Raw genomic sequence first — 17716 nt, 5'->3', positions numbered from 1 at the left:
CCAGAGTAAAGTGTGGCTTTCACCGAAGTCCCAGTCTCATCCATGGCTGTGACAATATGGATGCTGCTGGGGTATGGGTGGTGCTGAGTAATGACATTCAGAACACGACTAGTGCATCTGTGTGTTATGAAAGGTGTTGCTCATAGGGTCAGTCGTGCTGCAATAGCACTTTCTGACCCAGTGAGGAAAGCAATGGCAAACTACCTCACTCCCCGTCTTGCCTAGTACGCCTCATTTTGGTGCTGCTATTGGTTTTTGCGGTTTCCTTATAACCGCATAACCTTTGGTGGTGCTATTTGAGGATCCAACCAGCCTCTGGGCTGATGACCTAACAGACAGACATTCTTATTCCTCTTCGTCCTCGTCTCGCGGTCGGAGCTAATGTGGCCTCCTGACGTATTGACCGCTGCATGTTTTGTAGTGTAATGTGTTGTATGTACGTGAATAAGACGAACACTAACAGCAACTACCCAAGCTACAGATTGATATCCACCACTCGATCCGGAAATGAACCCAGGTACCTCTCGATCAAAAGACTCCAAATACGTTTATGAGGTGTATGATTATTGGGATTGTTGTTTGTATTACAGACTTTGCTCGAAAAGGACTTTAGTTTCAGAGGAATGAAGGCAGAACTCTGAAAATAAAATCCCCGGTACATGGACAAGTCTGCTGTCCACTTTTGCTATGAACGTCAGGATGCACAGAAAACGCTACGAATACAAGCAAAAAAAAGAAGTTTTCATTCCACTCCACAACTCTTGCTAAGTAAAGAAAGGACATGGCCCCGTAAATCAGCCCTTTGTGAAGGTGAGGGCGGCAGGTGTTGGTCAAGCAGGCTGAAACAATTAAATGGTTCACGTTATCAGTAGATTAGCGCTCGAGAGCATTACAGAAGCATGAATGGGCTATCGGTGTCGGCCAAAGTAAACCAGATAGTGCGGCGCGACAGATGGCGGCGAACCCTTCTTCCTTTGTGCTACCGGCATCTGGTCGAGCCCTCAGCATTGTTTGCTAAATGTTCCCCCCCTCACCCCGCGCTGCTCAGCCACACCGCGGCTTCATTACACTCAAAAATACCTGAGCGTTTACATTTTTAAAACCAAAAAACGTGTGTACCTCGTTCTTTCATCTGTGACTGTGCTAAACCACTGCCAAAATAGATTAGAATAGTAGCCTTCAAGTGGGGTAAAACTACTGCGCACCTATAAGCTGGGTTCGAATGTCACAAAGAAAGAGATATTAGAAAAATGTCTCTACATCTCGAGTCTTTCCAGTCGCCCAAGAGTTCCATTCAAACGCGTTCTCAAGCGGTGAAACAGCTGTGGAATGGGTGCTGTGCTTCTTCCTTATTTTTAAAGGGAAAAATATCGAGGTTGTAATCCCTTGCTAGAGCACTCCATCACGGATTAGGGCCTCCATCCTGAGTCAGAGAGCGTTGCGTAAACACAGTACAATATTTCAATAATTATAGCTGCCACTTCATTTCCGTAGCGATGTAACCATGCATTAATAAATTGTACAGTACGTATTTTCGGTGATACTGGTATAGGAATGCTGTGAAAATGGGAAACCGCGAAAAATTATGCTCAGGATTACTTAATCTGGAGTTCATACCCACCGCCACACGCCCCAAATACAAGCTCATACCTATGAGGGGAGACGTAAGAAAACATCCAGGGTATCCTTTCCCTGTAGTAATACGAGATTGACAGGGTAAACAGAGCCCAGCTGAGTCAGGCATTCCAACCACTTCCTGGTGCCAGACGCCTCTTAGGTCTGCGAGTTCTTCCGGATCCGTAAGTAACCGCTAGTTCCTGTGTTTGATTTTAACCTTCAATGCTTAGTTTCTCTGGTTTAGTGACTGCGGATTTGAAAGTTGTCAGCAGTAGTTTTTACCCTCACACGTGGACCCGAACAAAGCGTCTCGTTATATTATTCTAAGAAACAATCTTTACATTCATCTTTAGCCTTCTTTGCCTTGACTCTCTGTCAGTAACTTTCTCGACTTCCTTCTTCAATTCTTCTGTGTAGGACCTCTCCTTTCTCACTGGTGTATCAGCAGTCTCTCGAAACCGCGGTACGTTTTGACGAGTTGTCCAAATCGATTTCTGTCTTTCATATCGTCTTCCGGAACTCCCACCTTAGTCAAGTCCAGCCTCACTTCCCCAAACAATTTCACCTCCGTCTTCTGAAGAATTCAAAAATTCTCTTCATTGGTCTGTTACTGTCCATTCTCAACAAGTGTCCATAGCTCTTGCACTCTTCTCTTCCTCATCAATTCAACCACTTCTTCTGTTCTTTGACAGAATTATTTGTTAGATTTGAGCTGCCTCTCCCCATGTGTTACATTTTGGCCTAGAATTTTTCTCAGCATTCTCCATCCTGAGTCAGAGAGCGTTGCGTGAACACAATACAATATTTCAATAATTATAGCTGCCACTTCATTTCCCTAGCGATGTAACCATGCATTAATAAATTGTACAGTACGTATTTTCGGTGATACTGGTATAGGAATGCTGTGAAAATCTTCAAGTCCACCTTTCCCAATCACATTACTGTTAATATATAAGCACAAAGTACCTATATTGCTTTCATTCATTTACCGTTCGCTTCCTTTCTGTCTTAAGACCAGGTTGTTCCCGCCTTCTTCTTTGGTCTTTCCTCTAGATCAACTTGCCATTCTTGAATTTTTGATCTGAACATTACACCGTTTTGGACACCTGCTGGTGTGATTTCTCCCTGATTCAAATCGATTTTAATTACGCGAATCCATTTCATTGTGATTATTTTGGCCTTACTCCTGTTTTCATAGAACTCAACTATTTGTTTTGTAAACCTATCCGGATGAATTATTTTTTAGTATTGCCATACAACCTCAACCTGCGTTTTCTAATGTTATCGTTAATATCTGTATATTGTTTGATTTCCTGTCTCCTCTGAGTCGGTAATGTCCGACGGCGAGCTTTGAGCCTAGATTTTTTTTATGATTTTGCGTTCCTTTTTCTCAGTGTCCAATGTCTGCTTTCCTTTCTATTCCTTCTATGCAGTCCTTCGTACCCGCACTCTTCCTTAATCCCTCGAAGGGTTATTTCTTCCTTTCGCACTTTTGATCAATGCTATCGTTATCTAGTCATAATTTTCCTTAAAACAATAGTAAATCAGCTGGGCTCAGGTATCAGAATGCTTGTTTCAGAGTCCGAGTTGCTGGGTTCGATTCCGACTCTGTTCGGTGGTACAAAATTATTCATTTCCGGGCCCATGTTGTCCTATCGTCTCTCTCTCTCTCTCTCTCTCTCTCTCTCTCTCTCTCTCTCTCTCACTCACTCACTCACTCTATGAGGAATTCACTCCTGAAGTTTGACACACACTGTATAAAACACGTTTTAAGAAATTATAAAAAAGTACTAAAAAATTGAGAATGTGGAATTTATTTAAGGCGCAATTTCGACAGTTAGAGAAAAGAACAAGTCGTGGCGGTTGCAATAAAGTGCCACTTGTCAATGCGGAATGGATCAGTTGTACAGCGAGAGGAAGACGCCGCTTGGCGTCGTACGACTCTCTCCATTGGCGCGACGCATTAGAGTTGAAATAGAAACAACTTGCGGCCTACTCCATTCTCTGCGGTTTCTCTGTAAACATGTAAACTTTCGTGGTGCTATTTGAGGATCCAACCTGCCTTCAGGCTGAAGACATAACAGACCGTTTTCGTGCTCGCGCTGAGAGTGTTGATGGTGCTACAGTACGGCGCACTGTGGCAGTAACCTGATCCCCGCCGCCTAGCCCCTCAATTAAGTAATGACGTGATTAATACGAGCGGAGTCTGGCCTTCAGTGGCCGCCATGCTCGCCTCGCCGATCAATCATCAATTTCCCTAATGAATATCAAAGCGAGCCGCGTGCGCCCCGACCATTAAAAAGCAGTTGGCACACGTGGTCCGCGCGTGGCGCGGTGCGGGGGCGATCATATTTCGGTTACGCCTTGTCCCGTGTTAAAGGCTTACACTCAAGTGCAGATTAAGTGTGAAAATAACGGGACGATGGTGAATTATACAATAGCGCGACGGCTACCCACAGCGTCACTACAAGTGGTGACAATACAGCAGGATTGCCAACCTCTCTTAGTTGGGTTGAGTATTGGAGAGAACTACTTTGCGGAAGCGCTAAGACGGTAGGCTCTGAAATTGAAGGTTTTGCTACTGAAAACGTAACGACCAAGCAAGACGGGGATGCGGTTCGAGACGGGTAACTGTCAGCTTGCTTTGGGGAGATCATTGGTTCGAACCCTCTGTCGGCAGCCCTCAAACAGTAAAAACAATAAAATAGTAAAATCCGAACTTCACTTTGGTCTAAAACGCAAAATGACTGGGGTGAGCTGAAGATGCTGGCAGTGCAGGTCGTCAGCCCCACGTTCCAGTCATTTACCAAACACTCATTTGTCCTGTATTCATGCAGAGTAGAAGTTAACAATAGGGGCCGCGCGCTAAAGGAAACACAAAATCAGTCATTATCCTGTTTATAATTATGTATGAATTGATTGCGCTGCTGTTGATGAGCGCTGAACCAAAACTACTGTGTTATCACAGGGTGTTCCACAATTCCATAATACAATTAAATATTTATTAATCATTGAATATTCCCGGTCCGAACAAAAAAGTAGTCGTGCATACATGATGCCATGCATGTATTATTACAATTTTATTTGTTTGTCTACAAAAGAATTACATGGATAGACGTTCAAATTGCAGTGACGGATCACTGCACTGCACAAAAATTCACCATAACATTCCTATAGAGAGGTTTAGAACTTAGTGGTGCTGAATATTTTTGGGCAATTTTCGGGTCAGATTCGTACTATTGTTGATGTTTCACCCCATTCCGAGGTGAACGATCTCAGTATTTACCTCTTGTCGCAAAGGTCACTTGTATACAATATGTGCTACTTGTAAGAAGTGGTTATACACAAATACCGTGCATCCACTCATTCATCACAAGAATTCGCTGCGTAAGGAATGACATCAGTCATACCCAAGTCACTTTCATACTGCCAAAGCCAAAGAGGATGATCCAGCAATTATGATACAGTGTTGTTGCTTGGGATCATCACTCCGCAGACTGGTTTGATGCAGCTCACCATGCCACCTCACCTTATGCTACAAGTTTCCTTTCTACTTAACTACTACATGCTATATCTACTCTAATATTCATTTCTCGATTCACCTCTATCGTTCCTACCACCTATAAATCTTTTAAAAATATACATCCCTGAAGATGGTTTTCCGTGGTTTCCAATTTTCACACCAGGTAAATGCTCGGTCTTTACCTTAATTAAGGCCCGGCCGCTTCCTTCCAACTCCTAGGCCTTTCCTGTCCCATCGTCACCATAAGACCTATCTGTATCGGTGCGACGTAAAGCCACTAGCAAAAAACCTACCGAACGAGTTCGTCGTGTCTCAGGTTGTGTCCTATTACTCTGTCTCTTCTTCTGCACAAAGTTTGTTAAGTTGTTTTCCTCTCATTAATTCCATTCAGCTTCTCCTCATTCATCATTCGATCTACCCCTCTCACTTTCAGCATTCTTCTCTAGCACCACAAACATTGAAATGGACTTAAGAAGGTCTTCAAATGTAAAGATGAGAATGTTATTTAATCTTCGACCCCTCATCCATCGATTTTCTTTTCTTTAGTTCTGTTGTCATCTTATCTTTTATTCTATTGTGACGTGCTTTGTGGTTATTTCTCTATTCGACATTATTCGACTCTTTTCTTCTCTTATAAGTTCTAAGTCATTCCGATCTAAGAACGAGCCTTAACGTGACGGACGGCGTTGTTTAAGTTGACAATCAGTATCAGCGTGGAATACAATTTTTCGGAGGATATATTTGATCGAATGCAACACTTTACAGCGCATGCGTGAACTTCGCCGTGGTCGTAGTTACTGCAAACCATTGTTAGGTGGAACTCCAGAGTGTGAGCTGATTTATAAGGAGTAATAAAGACAAACGCCCTATAAATAGTTAAGTAAATAACAATAACGTCCAAGCTTTAGCTCTTGGTAATTGGTATTTGGAATAAGAGAAAGTTCACATAAAATGGAGTGATTAAAGTGTGATAATAAAATATTATAGATAGAAATGTTCATTTGTATGTTTGTGTCTATTAACTGTTGCAAACCTGACCTGTTCTATGCGTGCTATTTTCATGAACACTGTTATTATTAGAGCCTGGAGGTTTAGGCGGTAAGTGCAAACTAATTTCGCTGTAAGAAGTTACCCGTTCTTCCGTAATGTAGCGAGAGTAACATACATTCTAGGGGAACTGTTGGGGGCTATCCGTAATCCTTCTGCAAAACTCATAGCATAACCGTTGTGCAGGCTTTAGCATACTACTTACTCTCTTCGGAATATTTACACATTTAAATTGATAATCAATGTTTAAATGCATAACCTCTTGAAATAATTTGGAAAAATATTTCGTGTTTACCGCCCTAATACCTCAGTTCATTGTACCAAAACAGATACAATTTTTCCACTTGTTTTTCCAATAGAATTTTCCAACAATTCTCACCCTCTCGGGGGTTGTGAATAAAAAGCATTCAGTTAAATGCGGAACATGTTCATTGGAACCGTTTTTGGAGCTTTTAAAAATACGGCAATAAAGTATCTCGATACAATGAAACTGTAAATATAAAAGCCCACGCGGGCGATGTGTTGTAACGTCACGTCGCGTCGGCCTGACAGACAGTAGGCTTGTTTTGTTGTTCCGCTTGCGTCCGAGGTTTGTAAATTTCAAGCGTCATTGCTTTCCTTCCTCCCCTTGCCCCGCAGGCCAACCCTCCATATTTTCCAAATGAGCATCATTACAACAGTACATAGCCAATACAATATCCCCATACTAATTACTTTTAATGTGCAGACCACATCCTGACGTGTTTCCGCCATGCCATTCCCTCCCTTCCTTTTCCCGAATTGTTGCTTTCCGTCAATTTATATTTCGTTGTGTTGTATTTATTAGTGTCTCATTACATAAACATTTTGTTTGTAGCAGGTTTTACAAAAAAAAAAAAAAAAGAATAGCATGAAGCGAAATAACAATGGTTGTGGCTATTTAAATGTGACGCAACAGTAGTTCATTCGTTTTGACAACAATCGCTAGTTATAAATCGTAAATGTCAATGTACCAGTGTGACGTCACGTCCCCTGACCCGCGCGCCACCGAGTTACACAGGAAACACAAACGCACATAAATCATGCGAACTATCGCCGACATAGGAACTGAAGGTTTTTAACAGGTGCTCTGGACATTCAAATAAGTTCCCAAAACAATATCAACTAGCAATGATTTACTGGAACAATATCTTTAACATGTTGCATTTTCCTTTCTATGACCTTGCTGTTTGTGATTAACCTAAGTTTGTTCTTGTGTATAACGACTAGGGTGCGCCCACTCTAACAGAACACGGCAGTTTTCTGGTCATATTCTGATGCTCACGGGAGACTCAGTGGTGGTGATTATTGTTTTAAGAGGAAGTACAACTAGGTAACCATCCTCTATATAACACTAATCAGAGAGAGAAATGGAAGGGATCTGACACTTCGAAAATTGAATGTAACGGCCAAAGAAAGACAAGGGCCACGTAGGGCGTGAAAATGAAAGACTCTCTAGGCCTCGCACTCTCTAATACCGTCGGGATAGGATAATGGCAAGAACTGACCAAGCGAGGTCAGATACGATAGATGGAAGTGAGGATCCCGGCACAAGTAAGTGGAAGCAGTGCCAGGATTCAGCTAAGGGACCCGTGGTCGCTAACTCACGCTCCCAAGTTAAGAGCCCCTGGGACCCGTTTGAGTCGCCTCTTACGACAGGCAGGAGATACCGTGGGTGTATTTCTACCACCCACATCCATAGGGGGCACGAGAGACTCATCTCAAGGTAAATTTGAAGAAAAGTTAAAATATGGAAAGAAATACGAAGAAAGCTAAATATACTTCCATTAAATTCCGCATATCGCTGACCATTCCATTAAGAGTTTCAATATCGCATGTATGCAAGAGGGGTGTACCAAAACACGTAGAGTACCACAGTCTTTTGGAGCCATTCCTTGCTTGAAACTGCACTGCATCACAAAGCTTTGTCCCACACCCATCTGATTGATTCGTAACCTCTGAATTCCAGAATGAGGATTAAAATGATTCATTGTTAGTTATTATCAGACACCGGAGTTTTAGGTTAGATGGAAACTAGGTTATTTTGGTTTTTAGCAAGTGCCCGCTCTCCCGTAATGTGGCGCGAGTAGCATAAACTCTAGGGGTTCTGATGGGCTGCTGTCTGATGCGCTCTCATTTGAAAGTAGACTACCTGCTGTCTTGTGATAGTCTATCATTTTAAATCGGAATGGTGAGAGTAAATGTGTGTGAGTATAAAATATAATATATGAACCAATAGGAGGAGAGGTAACGTGTTAAATGGACCTAGGATCTTGATGTAGAAAGTAGATGTGTTTATCTGTTTATGCATCTGGAAATACATAGCACCCAAAGAATGAAAGGAAATGAGAAATGTCTTCAATTTTTAACGCATCCTTACGTTCCTCGACAAAAGGTACAAGGAAAGAGAAATGTTAAGAAGCTTGGGTAGAACGCGGATTTCGCCGACAGTATTTAACTAGCGATTGTGTTTAATGTCTCATTTTACAGATAAGAGAGGTGGCTACATTTTACAGATAAGAGAGGTGGCTAGATTTTACAGATTAGAGAGGTGGCTACATTTTACAGATAAGAGAGGTGGCTACATTTTACAGATTAGAGAGGTGGCTACATTTTACAGATAAGAGAGGTGGCTACATTTTGCAAAAGAATTGAAAATCTGAAACGTAGTTTTCATGAAAATAAGACACACTTTGTGACGTCACACGCGGTCAGTCTGCGTTACAATAGTGACAGCCGATTGCAGTATAGAACAGCGAGTACATTATGTTGTGTAACTCATGAAGAATTCTGTGAGTGGAGATAAGGAATTTTCCGAGTAAGAGATAGAAAATTTTGATAATTTACATAATTTGGAATCACCAAGAGCCATGGATACTCTCGTAAATTGTAAATTAGAAAATGGCAATTGGATGACAGTGCACGGTGAAACTTTAGGACCAGCGTCCATTGAGTGCCTGCGGTGTGGTAATTCTGTTCTGCTCTGCGGGAGAAACAGTAGAAGAACAGTTCGGTTCGCTTTCTAAGTGGGGGATTGCATCATTAAGTCGGTCGGCCCAAACGCGGACTACTTTCCGTGTTTCTAGTATCCAAGAGGTAGAATACCATACAGCTCTGATGGAATTTATAAATCTGTATCCTATGAAATACTACCTCTTATGAATTTGATAAAGAGACAGTAGTGTAGACAAGAAGTCCTAGGTTCAATCCCGCAGGCCAGTCCATGAAGTGCTGGAATGCACCTGATGTATTCGGTACCTCATGATTCACTTCAGCAAACACTTGTGGTTTTACATCGAGGTTCCGACACTATGTTTAACTTACCCATACATTCAACTACCAAGCGTCTACGCTAAAAACTCAGTAAATTGAAGGCATCCCTCAAAAAACAGGCCAAATTCGTTTCACGACATCATTCAGAACCTCAAAACATTATCTTCACGTCCAACTAAATGTGTTTTAATATAGAGCCACGAAATGTATTGCTATTTATTAATTTGGGAGTTATTTGCGGTGCTGGAAAGGGCTCCGATTATCTTTCTGATGTGAAGAGTTCAGCTGACATGGGTCTCCTGATTGCTTATTTATAAGGCTATGAAGTCGCAATCTTCAGTGAGGCACCTTAGAACAAGAAAGTGCTCGTCCATTTCACTGCCAGGCACAAGACACAAGTCTGAAAAGTTTTCCTGCGTACATCACGGGAACTAACTGGATCACCTGAAAAGGTGAGAGTACGGTTTTGGCTAACCATGATACCTAACTTCCCGATAAAATTTACAGTAACGAAACGCTTACCAACTGGCTACAATGAAAGTTGGACTGTATGGGAATATTTTAATGCAATGAGAGCAGCAATAGTCAGCTTCAAAGTCAACCTTACGAGATGGGGCTAACAAGTGTGACTGCGGCGAACAACAAACAATGAAACACTTGCTTCAAATGTCCGATGTGTCCATTTTCTTTTGCTGAAGATTAACTGTTTCAGGTAGCACAGAACGTGGTTAACACTGCAAAATATTGGTCACGATTCGTCTAACATATATCTGGTGTTTCAAAGTAATATTTGGCTGTGTCTAAGATGTTTTTGATACGAGAATAAATAACACCTTTCATACCATCCATACCTCAGTAGCCTTGAGACCCAGACCTCAGTGGAATTTGCATTTCACTCCGACCACTGTCAGATGCAAAAATATTACATTCATCAAGAAACGTCAGGAGTCAGGTCACTGCATTATTAACAAATAGTTATTAAACTAGTCATTAGTTAATTAGTTCACAGTGAACGTAGTGCAGGCTGGTTGGGCGGAGAACGGGACAATTTTCTAAATCAGCGAGGTGGCTTGCTTATTGAGCCCACGTCACGCCACGCTGCAAGTCAACAGGTGCAAACAGTGGGGAGATAGAGTGCTTACAGGGAAATTAATCAAACAGGTGACAAGCAAGGCAATGTTTTGCAAGTGATTCATTTAACTCGTGCGGCTAATGAGCACGGCTAGGAGTGGGACACGATAATAATAATAATGATAATATAGCCACGTGGTACCAAGGAGCAACGCGAGTTTGACAAATGAAATCTTTACTGACTCTCTAGAAAAGAAACCAAGGAGGCCAAGTCCACTGATGTGGAAAGACACTTCTTGTAAGAAGTGGGGATTCCACGTGGCGATATTTGGGACGTGACCCCCTCAAGATGGGACTTAAATCACGCCAGAGTTTCCAAGAAAAGCTTGAAACAGGCGAGACGTGGGTTGAAGAAGGAAGCAACAGCACGACATTAAATGCACCAGTAAAGTTCGTAGAAGAAAACATTTGGAATAATGTGGTCCATAACTGTCCGAAATAATAATAATAATAATAATAATAATAATAATAATAATAATAATAATAATAATAATAATAATAATAATAATAATAATAATAATAATAATAATAATAATAATAATAATAATCTCTCCTTCTAAAATAAAATCATGTCATACGACAAACACCCACACACATATTTCAACAAAGTCCAAGAACAAAAGATTGAAATAGTTAAAGAATTCAGTTACTTGGAATGCTGTATAATGCAAAGCAATAAACTTGAACTGGCCTTCCAACTAACGATAGATAGATACATCAAGAAATCCCTTTCATAGGAGTCCAACATTAAACATTGAAAACAGTGATAAACCATAACACCATACGCAGCAGAAACACTAAAAATGAATTCCAAAGGCCAGATAGAGAAACTCGAGCTAAAACAAGGGAGAAGTTTTAAGGAAGATCATAGGACCAAAATTTCAAGACAATACATCAAGAATAAACACACTACAAGAAACTTGAAAAACTCTGAGATACTATGCGAAAAAGAAGGATACATTTTTACAGTCATCTTCTCAGAATGAATAGATTGACCAAACAAATCTTTGGCTTCTTCCGTAACCGCAAAGCAAAACCCAACTGGTTTAAAGAAACTGAAAAGGACGTAGTAGAATTAAAAATTACAGAAAATTCGTTTGAACAGCTAAAATAATAACTAAGGACGAAAATATAAGGTTCCAAGACAAATCTACATTGAAAGCCAAACCTGTTATCTCAGAAGACGAGAGAAAGAATGGAGAAATACTGGGCACTAAGGAAAGTCCCAAAGAGGGTGAAACGAAAGAAGGAGAATAAGAATAGGAAGAAGCATTAAAACATGCTTTGTATGCAGCGGAATGCGTTGCTATGAACAAGAAAGGCCTGATAGAAAAATTAGAAATTGAAGTAAGAAAGCTGTTAAGGAAATGTCTTGGCCTGTATAAAGGCAAACGCGGTCTAGAATATCAAGAATAACGGCCGAGGGAATTCGTCGTGCGGAGCAGCGGTCGCTTGGTAGGCCAAGGCCCTTCAAGGGCTGTAGTGCCATGCGGGGGGGGGGGGGATATAAAGGCAAAGATGAATGTAGAAGTCGGCGTAAACATGAGCTATATTCTCTGGTGTCATGCGGAGGAGGAGAGTTGGTTCAAGCGGGTGGAAAGGGACCTGCAGGAGATGGGGATCATTATGAAGGTATAAAAGAAGAGAGAAGGAGGAAAGTAAAAAAATACCAGTTTTTTTTTTCAAGAAAGTCCAAAGTTGAAGACGGAAAAGACGTGGACAGAGGAAAGGAAAGAGCAAGACCAGAAACGAATGAAGGATCACTGGAGAAAAACAGCTGAAGTAATAATAATAATAAGAAGAAGAAGAAGTTGGGTAGAAGTATCGTAAGACGATTTTGTCTTCATGGCAGACTGTACAGAAAGACACCGATCTGATAATTTGCAGGTAGTACTCTCAAAGAAATAGCTGTCTTCAATATGATATTTTATTTTCTAACGTCACACTGAATGTTTTTCGCGACGGAAGGATGAGCAAGGGCTAGGACTGGGAAGTAAGGGGCCATGGCCTTGGTGTGATCCTGTGTCCTAGCAGAGTTCACAGTCAGCATTTCAAGATAGTCCGATCTGTATTGCAAACCACGGACATGCGGTAATATCACGGCCACATTGATATTAACGGCACGACTTGACAGGGATAAGTGAGGAGAAGGGCTAAGCTCTTCTCAAGTCTGATGCGACACAGTGTACCAAAAGAGCTGCTGGCAGTGAAAGTGCAGTATGTGGTGTGGGTAGAGAGCTCAGGTCCACGATCTGACCCCACACATCACGACCTACAACATTTCCTCCAGTGGCCAAGTTTCACCGCTCTGCGTATTCCTGTCTTACGTCACTTGTTATTCCAAACAACAAGATTAATCGTCCTTCTTCTCATTAACCCACATTAGACTGGCGTTCTGTATACAGGACACCTAATATTAGAATTTCTTCTGGATCTTCTCAAATCGCATCTACTTAAATCGGGTGCTACTTGGTGGTGGTGCTGCTGCTGGTGGTGATAGTAATTATTATTATTATGTCCGACTCGTTGGCTGAACGGTCAGCGTACTGGCCTTCGGTTCAGAGGGGCCCGGGTTCGATTCCCGGCCGGGTCGGGGATTTTAACCTTAATTGGTTAATTCCAATGGCACGGGGGCTGAGTGTATGTGTTGTCTTCATCATCATTGCATCCTCATCACGACGCGCAGGTCACCTACGGGTGTCAAATAGAAAGACCTGCACCTGGCGAGCCGAACCCTTCCTGGGATATCCCGGCATTAAAAGCCATACGACATTTCATTTTCATTATTATTATTATTATTATTATTATTATTATTATTATTATTATTATTTCGTATAGGCCGAGTGGGGTTGGTGCCCAGTAATTGGGCATCCTCTGGCTGTGTTGTTCCTTCCTCTCGTTTGTCCAGACGGTACCTGTCCTCCTTCTTTGTGTTTGTCCTGGAACCTCCTTTCTCCCCCCCCCCAGTTCCTGTAGATCTTTGTTTACTCCCATCAACCACGGTGACTTGGCCTTTGCCAGTACACGAGAAGCTGGCTGATGAACCTGGGGTCCTTTCCCGGCCACGTCCGCGATTTTTTCGCAGTATTTGTAGATCTCTTGTCCGACTCGTTGGCTGAATGGTCAGCGTACTGGCCTTCGGTTCAGAGGGTCCCGGGTTCGATTCCCGGCCGGGTCGGGGATTTTAACCTTCATTGGTTAATTCCAATGGCCCGGTGTCTGGCCCCAACATCCCTGCAACTCACACACCACACATAACACTATCCTCCACCACAATAACACGCAGTTACCTAGACATGACCCTCATCGGAGGGTCTGCCTTACAAGGGCTGCACTCGGCTAGAAATAGCCACACGAAATTATTATTATTGTAGAGCTCTTGTTTGGGGCGCCTTTTTTATTGAATACCTTCCTTGATTGGTCCTAATATATTCTTCTTGATCCATTCTGCCCAACTTATTAGCACTTTCTCGGTTTTTCTTCTTCTCTTCATCCATTCTCTGAGTTCTTTGTTACGTTGTACAGTCCATCCTGCACTTAGTCTGGTGGGCTTTATGAATTAAGGCTCTGAATTTGATCCTATCTTCAATGGTTTCTTCATTATTGCCAATTTCATTTAGGTCTTCACTGATTTCTTTGAGCCTCTTATTGTGATTTTTCATTGTCAAGTTTAAAATTTTCTTTGTGAGCCTGTTATTATCCATTCTTTATAACTGACTATAAAATTTTAATCGTCGTTTCCTGATTGTATCTGTGATTTTTTCTGTAGATTGGTACTTTTCATGTGATTTCTTTTTCACCCAAATTCCATTTTCGCACTTTGGTGCTAAGATTTTCTGAGTTGTAATTTTGAGATGGACGACGGTAGATTCATCTGATTACCATGATGGTCCTATTACACTATCTGCACTGAAGGTTAATGGTAGGGAGTCACGAACGTCGAAAGAGGGCACGGTTGGACTATGTCTTATGATGTCGGCATGCAAAATATCTCTTACATGATACCAAACAGTATTTCTTATCCTCCTAAGTTCCTAAGTCAATACATCAGTAATGTTCAGTAAAACACATTGAATTAAAATGACATTAAGATTAAAATTATGGAATATGCATTAAAATATTGCTAAAAGTTCTTGATAAAGTAAAATGGAAGGTACGAAGGTGCATATTTTGTTGTGGGTTCCAGTCTCTATCCTGCATGACTCAGCCTCTTGTCGACGATTAAGAACTCGAATATTTTGCGTCCATATGTCTATGAATAGGTCGGAGGTCTCAATTACAGATGTTTTTTCATGACAGGAACCGTCAATAACTATGATCTGGAATGGAATTAAAAATTAGTTAGAAGTAAATGTAACTGGATTAACTGCGTTAAGAGTTCTGCTGAACATTTAGTGTTTACCAGAGAGAATTATAGGGTCGATGCATAAGTTCGTGCGATGTTCTTTTGGCTTGGCAACAATGTGGCGTGAAGGGATTGCTTCTCGTTGTTCCGTTGTTTTAACTGAGTTTGGAGTCCGGCTCCACGCGCTGGCCTTTGGTCACAGGGTTCCCGGGTTCGACTCCCGGCAGGGTCGGTAATTTAAACCACCATTGGTTAATTTCTGTGGCACGGAGACTGGGTGTATGTGTCGTCTTCGTCATCATTTCATCCTCATCATGACGCGCAGGTCGGCTAACGGCGTCAAATCGAAATGCCTGCACCTGGCGAGCCGAACATGTCCTCGGACACTCCCGGCACTAAACGCCACACGCCATTTATTCATTCAACTGAGTTTGGAGTTTGTGTGTTGTGAAACACAGTTTTTCTTGATTGTGAACGTATTATTTATGCATATTCAGACAAACGGATATGGAATGTCAAGACACGTTTTACTCTTTGAGTTTAACCGACGATCCAGTGCAGCAGAACAATTTGTACAGTGCACGGGTATGAATCAATTGCACAAAAATGGTCTTCCCGCTTTCGAGCAGGACGGTTTGACCTGTCTGATGATCCACGTTCTGGAAGACCTTCAGAATTTGACGAAAATCGCTCGAATGTGTTGCTTCATGAGAATCCTCGTCAAAGAACGCGGGAAATGGCGCAAGTGTTTGAATGTGATCAGTCAACTATTGTACGCCATTTGCATTCGATGCTAAGTGGCAGAAACAAAAATCAACGCGTAAACATCTGTTCTTGGCTTCCTTGTGATAGGCACGAAGCATTCCTTTCGAACATTGTCACCGGTGACGAGAAATGGTGCCTGTATGTTAACATGAAGAAGAGGCCCATCACAACTCCCCTTGCCAAGGACAGTGCCCATCGACAGAAAATCCTGTTGTGTGTTTGGTGCAACAAAGATGGCATTCTTCACCATGAACGTCTTTCGAAAAGCGTAACGATTACCTCTGCTGTGTATAGTGACCAGCTAAGACGGCTTGCCGTTTCTATTGGCAATAAAAAACAAAGACAACAACCAGTCTTATTGCTCGTCCGCATACAGCGCAATCGACCAAAGGTGTGATCGCTGAACTTGGATTGGAACCTCTTCATCATCCTCCGTATTTTCCTGACTTTGCCCCCTCAGATTTCCGTCTTTTCCGCTCTCTTTCTAACCACATTCAGGGGCAATTGTTTCTGACGAAGCTTCACTTGACCAATGGCTAACAGATTTCTTCCAGTCAAAACCAAAACATTTCTACAGGCGAGGCATTCAACTGCTACCTCAACGTTGTCAGATGGTCATAGAGAATAGAGGTGAATACATCACTGAGTGACTGTGAATGTGAGTTACAGTGCGTGACAGTGACAGTAAAATCAAATAAATAAAGTAAAATATAAAATATAAGAACCTCACGAACTTATGCGTTGACCCAATAATTTAAAATGAAAGCAACATCTCCCAGTAGAGTTCCAGTTCCTCTGCCGTTTGTAGCTCATGAAATGAAAGCCTCTTCACTTTCAGATGGGGATCGAACTCGCGACCAATAATGTGTTATTTGTTTTCAGAATTGTGCGCAACAAGGCGGCGGAAAAGGCAAAACACGTCCACCAACACCAGCAGCAGCAACAGCAGCAGAGTGGTGGTGGTACCGGAGGTGGTGGGGGTGGTACGGGGGCGGGCTCTGTATCGGTCATCACGCACGCCCCCGCTAGTTCGGTGGCACACCACGACCCCCAGCGACCTGGAGCCTACAGCATCAACGGCATCCTGGGAATCCCCCAGGGTCAACAGCCGGACCCCAACGGAAACAGCATCAGCAAGCGCAAGAGGGACGACCAGCATGCAGGTAAGTCTTCTGCTTTACTCACTGAGTCTGTGGCGTTGGGTTGCTGACCTTTCCATTATCGTCCACTTCTGTGCTTTAAATGTATCATCGCAAAACAAAACTGTGTTGATTGGTGCTGTTCGTGAATTTAAGATTCTGAATAATTTCCATTTCAAAACAATTTGACTTGTCTAATTGTAACAATGATAGATAAGTGAAGCTAGAAATAGAAACGTTCACCTTAGCGACAATCAAATGATCATAAATATGTCTCTCGACGATGGCCGTCTATCAATGGCTGCTCATTCCAGATGGCAAGCAGTCATAAGAGGTAGCCTGCACGGTTGCTAGGTAACATTGTCTGGCCATACATCCACACCTTACATCACAACGTGCACGGTTGCTAGGTAACATTGTCTGGCCATACATCCACACCTTACATCACAGCGTGCACGGTTGCTAGGTAACATTGTCTGCCATACATCCACACCTTATATCACAACCTGCGCTATTTCTATGGTTACACTTCCGTCACTCATTTTAACGCATTACGTTACACAAGTTTTGCAACGCAAACAGTCCCTTCTCAAATGCACTGTTCTTACTGATACCTCAGCTTCTTCCTTACTTTTACTGCCACGAATGTGACTGAGTCTTCACTGGAAGCTACATCTCACTGTGCCAAGAGACAGATGAACAAACACTGCATCCATCAAGAAATTACAACACACCTACTTAGAAAGTGAATCCCTCACACAAATATGAGTTCATAGCAGGTTTGCGCCAGTATTGTCATGGGGGTCACGCACGGCAGATGCTAGTGCACATAAAACGCTGCACATATTCATTATTTGA

At 42.2% G+C, this 17716-nt stretch overlaps 1 protein-coding gene across 1 annotated transcript in view; it reads left to right on the top strand.

Moving 5' to 3' along the window:
• sv (shaven) overlaps positions 1 to 17716 on the top strand; it is a 183785-nt gene that overhangs the window by 116653 nt on the left and 49416 nt on the right. Inside the window, exon 4 of the mRNA XM_067152819.2 lies at positions 16602 to 16882. Within this exon, the coding sequence (XP_067008920.2) occupies positions 16602 to 16882 (281 nt within the window). The remainder of the gene's footprint in view (positions 1 to 16601; positions 16883 to 17716) is intronic.

This window comes from Anabrus simplex, chromosome 8 (assembly GCF_040414725.1).
Source record: "Anabrus simplex isolate iqAnaSimp1 chromosome 8, ASM4041472v1, whole genome shotgun sequence".
In the NCBI taxonomy this organism is placed as follows: domain Eukaryota; kingdom Metazoa; phylum Arthropoda; class Insecta; order Orthoptera; family Tettigoniidae; genus Anabrus; species Anabrus simplex.
This window is presented reverse-complemented; position numbering and strand designations above follow the sequence as displayed.